Raw genomic sequence first — 6,065 nt, 5'->3', positions numbered from 1 at the left:
AGTTTAATACACTTCACTTGAACTAAATCCTTACTACTCATATCTCTTTGTTTGGCTAATTTATACATATATCTTTCTCCCTCCTTAGTATCTAATCTATTATATAAATCACTAAAAGCTAAGGTCTTTGCATCGCATATTACTTTTTTAGATTCCTTATGAGCCTCTTTATATCTTTCCCAATTATCAGATTTTTTAAAATTAAACTAATTTTTATAACAAATTTTCTTATTCTTAATATTTTCTTGCATATTTTGATTCCACCACCAACTATTTTTACTATTATGAGCTTTTTCCTTTGATACTCCAAGTACATATTTTACAATATTCTTAATATCACTAACAACTTTTTCCCACATAACATTAGCATCCTCATACATAGATAAAATCTTAAGATCTAAAATCATACTCTCAAAAATATTTTTGTTAATATTCTTTAAATGCCCCCATCTAATCCTAGAATATCGTTTTACTTTATTTTTTATTATCTGCCCCTATATCTTAAAGTCCAAAAGTGATAATCGATGCTGGGTACATAAATGATATTCTAGGAGAGTAAGAAAAAGGTAAAAGGCAACAAGATGACCGTCCTTGTTATAGAAAGAATCAAGCTCAAAAACCCTAACTGATCTCTTGTGAATGGGATGTTAATGCCATGAGTCATTAATGCTAGAGTGCGGATGGGAGCGCGCCGCTCCTTAAGACTGAGAGGCGGAGATGCAAACAAGTGGTTGATCGGAAATGAATGCAAGACATTTGTGAGGCTCAAGATTGAGGAAGTTACACTTATGGTGCATGCATGAGTAGTGAGGTGAGCGGCGAAGTTGCATGTGAGTGCGAGCAGGGGCAATTCATATCAAAACCATACATATGCACTGCTCTAGGATGCAAGGAGTCTGCCAATAAAATAAATTTCGACAAAGATATGGACCAAAATGGTCCATTGACTCTTAACGAAGGATCAAAATGGTCCCTGGCTATTTAAAAGACTTATTTTAGTCCCTTGATTGTTTAAAAAGTGACCTAAATGATCCCATGTAAGAACTAATTTGGCAATCATTTAAAATGTTAAGAGATCAAATCGATATTTTTATATAATCGATGACTATTTTGGTCCTTCAAAAAGGTTACGGGACTAATTTGATCATTTTCTCAATTTCATCATGTTTTATTGTTTCATGGAATAGAAGGTTGTTGGTAATATAGATAGTGGCATGGTTGTTCGTATGTTTTTTGAACCATCTTTGCTACAAACAACTATTTCAACTTTGTTGCTTGGTTTTTGCTTATAAAAATTTTCTTTTAGTTATCATAATAATTTTTATTAGATTATAGAGAGTCATCTTAGATGATTTGGTCATATAAAACGGCGGCCTTCCGATGGCCCGGTTAGGAAAGTAGAGGTATTATACTTAACTTATGATAAAAAAGGTAGAGGTAGACTTAAAAAGACTTGGTTAGAAAATATCAGAAATGATATTTCTTTATTAGATTTAAACGATAATTTGATTTTTAACAGAACACAATGGAGAAAAATGATTCATATAGCCAACCCCACGTAGTGGGACAAAGGCTTGATGTTGTTGTTGTTATTGTATCGTATGAATTTTTATATCAATTAATTATCAAAAAATCCTCACAGTTTTTTATGGTTCTAAGTCTTATTTGATGCCGTCTGCACAAAAATCCTTTTTGTACATGATGTGAACCTATTTTCTTTCATAATTGAAGGATTATATGGATTTCTACCTCTTAACGTTTTCACTCTGTACTACCGTAAGTTCACATGATTAAGGTGTGGAGAACAAAGGTTTTGCTCAAATTCTTTAAGCATGTGATTGACCTTCTTCAATATTAGTGAAATCACTGTGTGGTGAGATCTTTGATGTAAACCATCCATCTTACCTATATTTGGGCAATAGGGTGGTGGAGTAAAAGATCCCTGGTGATCTTATTATGCGTTCCAAAGTTGACCCACCCCAATACGGCAAAAATGACGAGAAAAGGTTGCAACGTTATACAAATGCTATTTGAAATGCATCGACAAGAAGTCAAAATCACCAGAATAACAACTATTTATAAAATGGACAAGGCTTGCACATTGGGAGCAGCAAAAACAACTTAAATAGACACTTATATTGCTTTAGTTTGACACAATGAAATTCAAACAATTCACTCGTGTGCAAAGGTGTTGTAATATATCACACGACAACAACAACAACAATATCAAGTCTTTATCCCACTACATGGGGTCGGCTACATGAATACTTTTTCTCCTTTGTGTCATGTTAAGAGTCAAATTCTCATTTAAATCTAATAAAAAGACAATTTCTAATATTTTCTAACTATGTATTTTTAGGTCTACCTCTATCTTTCTAAACATACATCAAATATAATATATTTACTATCATAACTGGGTCTTCGGAAAGTGGACATTTTATGTGACCAAACCATCTAAGGCGACTCTCTCTAATCTTATCTGCCACTGGAGCTACTCCAACCTTCTCACATATATGCTTGTTTTGCATCCTATCTCTAAGAGTAAAACCACTCATCCTCCTGAGCATCATCATCTCTGCAACACTTAACATAATATTATGCTTCTCTTTTAATGGCCAACATTCTGCACCATAAAGCATTGCAGGTGTCACGACCATCTTATAGAATTTGCCCTTAAGTTTGACGGCACTTTTTTATCACACAACAAGCCTGATTCATTCCTCCACTTCAACCATCCATCTTGAATCCTACTAATAATTTCCCTATCTTTTTCACTATTACTTTGAACAATAAACCCGATATATTTAAAAGTAATGGATTTTAGATCTACTCAAATGAAAACTTGTAGACTCTAAAGTTGACCTTCATAATTCAAGTTTACTTTCAACTCTCTCTTTACTCTTATCAACAAGAAGAATATCATCAGCAAAAAACATACACCATGGTACATCCTCTCTTGTAAATGTATAGTAAGAACATCCATGACTAAAGAAAAAAATATATGGGCTTAAAGTTGATCCTTGATGTAATCCACTTGAAATAGGAAAATAGTTGGTCAAACAACCTTGTGTTTGAACACAACAACTCCTGCATACATATCAAGATAATGACTTAAATATAAACTTTATTAACCCCTAAATGGCTCAATTTGTGTCCGATTTTAGTCGATTTTGGTTTGACGAGGCTTAATTGAGTTGATCGAGTTCGATCAAACCCAATTGGGTTTAAATCGGCTCGATCGGAGTCAGGTCGACCCGAAAATTGTGTTATCAACCACCAAAACTCTGTTAGCAAAGCGAGGGCGCAAATTTTTGGATCCCACAATCCATTGTAGGCTGGTCTGCAATTTTGGTGTAGCCCTCGTTTTATTTCTTGATTTGTTTCCTTTAATAATTTGTATTTCTAATCTTAAAATATTTCTGAATTTTGGATGTTTGGCTTATGTAGTGTTTGCTTATTGAATCCCAACACCTACTTTTAATTTATTTTTCATTTTTGGTTTGAGTCCTTGCCTTGAATTTAGACTTCAATTGGTCTCTTATGGGGCTTTCTTACTCAGATGGTCATCGATACTTATTTTTCAAATGTTTATATGCCTTCTACCGTAAATTCAATTTTTCTTATTTTTCTTTTGTTTGTATGCCAGTCTATGGCCTATCTAACCGGTTCTGCTTTTTCAGAGGTCCATGGGGTGCGCTTTCCCCAATTCCAGAAAACAATGCCATCGCAGTTGACAAAGAGGTTAATAATTTCTTAAATTGTGTTTCTATGTGGCAGCTGCTTGTTTATTTTATCTGCACTAACACTTATTTTGGTTGATTCCTTCTCTTAAATTTTAGCTGAGGCTGTATATGCTACATAGTTGGGATAATTGGCTGCACTTAGATTTACTAATTTGTTCTGACAAAGCAAATTTGTATATATATATATATTTTTTTTTCAGGAAACTGTTGTAGTAAAAGACCGCTTGTTCCTTGGGGACTAATATTACTTTTGTTAACAGGATGGATCTATTTTTTCAGCTGCTGGAGATTCTTGTGCTTATTGGTGGGATATGGTACGTATACTTTTGAGGTGATTCAAGTTTTTAAATCAAATTTCCTTAAAGATATTATAGTTATTGGTTTACATCAGCTTTTATTTAATTATACGTTAACTAGATTCATATAACAATACGTTAGCTAATTAATTACAAGCTTTTTGCAGCTTCATTGCTACTTATTAATGACTAAAATGTTTGTCCTTGTATGTTGATTATTATCCACTATATTTTATGTTTTTGTTTTTCCATGAATTAAGAAGATTCTATCAAGTTTTCATCACCTTTGCTGAAAAGCTCTGTTTTCTGTTAATATTGGTGGCTTTACTGTTAATGTGATTGTACTCCAAACATCATCATCAATATTCTATTCCAACTATTTGGTTTAGTTTTATGAATCCTTATTTTACATTCATTCCTGTTGAGTGCTACATGGGTTGTTATTTTATTTCACATAAATGAGTTTGAACTAGTTTAGCATTATTAAGTTTATTCTTCCCAAATTTTTTTGTAATCTTTTTGTTTTAATTTTATCTTTGTTTTTTTGTGCATGACATGCCCATTCACCTTTCCATTTTTAATTATCTTTTTTTCCCCTCAGTTGGTGCTTCTTCCACAATTTTTCTAATATATGATGATATGCCAGATTGTCTTTAGTTTTTCACAAATTCATGATCGATCTTAAGGGACTCATCTATCACATTTAACTTATGTTCTCAATGACTTGTTATCCAATAATTAGACCTATGAAACAAGAAGATCTAATTTTAGTTTTTAAACTAGTCAATTCGGTCTCTTTTTTTATTTTATTATATGGTGGTTGTGACATTTCTCCATTTTAACCCCCAATTTTGACTCTAGACATCTATAATTATATCCCCATTCTTATATAACAAAAAGCTTAATTCTTTACGGAACTTTATTTTATCACGCTGGTTACATGAATTATCTTTGTGATTTTTTCCTACTTGTTGATATTGCCTTTTTAGGAGACAGGCAAAAGGAAAATAGTCTTCAAGGGCCACTCAGATTACCTCCATTCTGTTGTTATACGTAAATCCAGCAATCAGGTAATGTTATAAATTTATGATGTCACTTTTAGATGCGAAGTCAACTTTTCATCTGTCTAAAGTAAGTGTTATGAAATAATTTGTTATTTTATATAATCCATTTTTTCTAAGTAGTTTTAGATTTATTTTGCTTTATGTTTTGTAAGAGGCATAGCATCAATGCCTATGGTTTCGTTCACCAACCTTTACGTGGAAACAATAGCCACCTTAAGCATGTGGGATCTTAGTCCTACCAGTTATGGTCAAAATAGCATGGCACTAGTGATGGTTATAAACGGCAGCGTAAAAAAAATACCAAAAGCAAGATAACTATGTTGAATTGTTTTACAAAACTTATGCAAGTGCAAACATCATATTACGCCTTTGGCTAGGAAAGGAGTTTTGAATGGAACTGCCCTCTTGACTGTTCTTGGAGATTGGTGAAGAATTTGGGGAAATAATTGAAAAGGGGTCATTTCTCTCATGTAACACATATCAATCTCTGTTAAACATGGATGCTTTTCTGGGTTTTAAGCTAAAGACATTTTAGAATAATATATACTGAACTATTTGATGGGTTAAAAAAAATTCTTGCCTTTGGCTCTATTGAGAGTTTTTTTTTGTGTATTTTCAGGTCAAATTTATTGAAGGTAGATTATATTGTAGATATGACATCAACAAGAGATTTTCCTCCCATTTTGTTAAAATTTTATGACCTGATTTTAGGTTTCTGATACGCCTTGGTTTCACAAAATTAGGGTTTGCCCTAATTTCCCTTCAAGGTTGGAATTTCTCCACCAAATCAAAGTCAACACAAAATAAGAAAGATGAGAGGAAGAACAAAAGAGCTTTGCATTAATCTTCAAGACAAAATAAAAGACAAAGCTAGTCCACTTCGAGAAGGACCAAATCTCCCAAAAGAAACCCTAAAGAAAACAAGAAGGAAAAGAGAAAGAACTTTTTTCACATGATGCCCC

The 6,065-nt window shown here is 32.8% G+C and overlaps 1 protein-coding gene across 3 annotated transcripts in view; it reads left to right on the top strand.

Moving 5' to 3' along the window:
* The window catches only part of LOC110100342 (THO complex subunit 6), a 90,799-nt gene that overhangs the window by 53,677 nt on the left and 31,057 nt on the right, over positions 1 to 6,065 (top strand). For 2 of the 3 annotated variants that reach the window (XR_002303551.2, XM_020827792.2), the window contains exons 6-8: positions 3,681 to 3,741; positions 4,004 to 4,057; positions 5,029 to 5,109. Coding sequence is in view for 2 of the 3 variants with exons in the window: in XM_020827792.2 (XP_020683451.1) it covers positions 3,681 to 3,741; positions 4,004 to 4,057; positions 5,029 to 5,109 (196 nt within the window). In the remaining variant the exon portion in view is untranslated. The remainder of the gene's footprint in view (positions 1 to 3,680; positions 3,742 to 4,003; positions 4,058 to 5,028; positions 5,110 to 6,065) is intronic. The other variant, XM_028696012.1, reaches the window with a different exon arrangement.

Source organism: Dendrobium catenatum, unplaced genomic scaffold (assembly GCF_001605985.2).
Source record: "Dendrobium catenatum unplaced genomic scaffold, ASM160598v2 fragScaff_scaffold_72, whole genome shotgun sequence".
NCBI classification, from domain to species: Eukaryota; Viridiplantae; Streptophyta; class Magnoliopsida; order Asparagales; family Orchidaceae; genus Dendrobium; species Dendrobium catenatum.
This window is presented reverse-complemented; position numbering and strand designations above follow the sequence as displayed.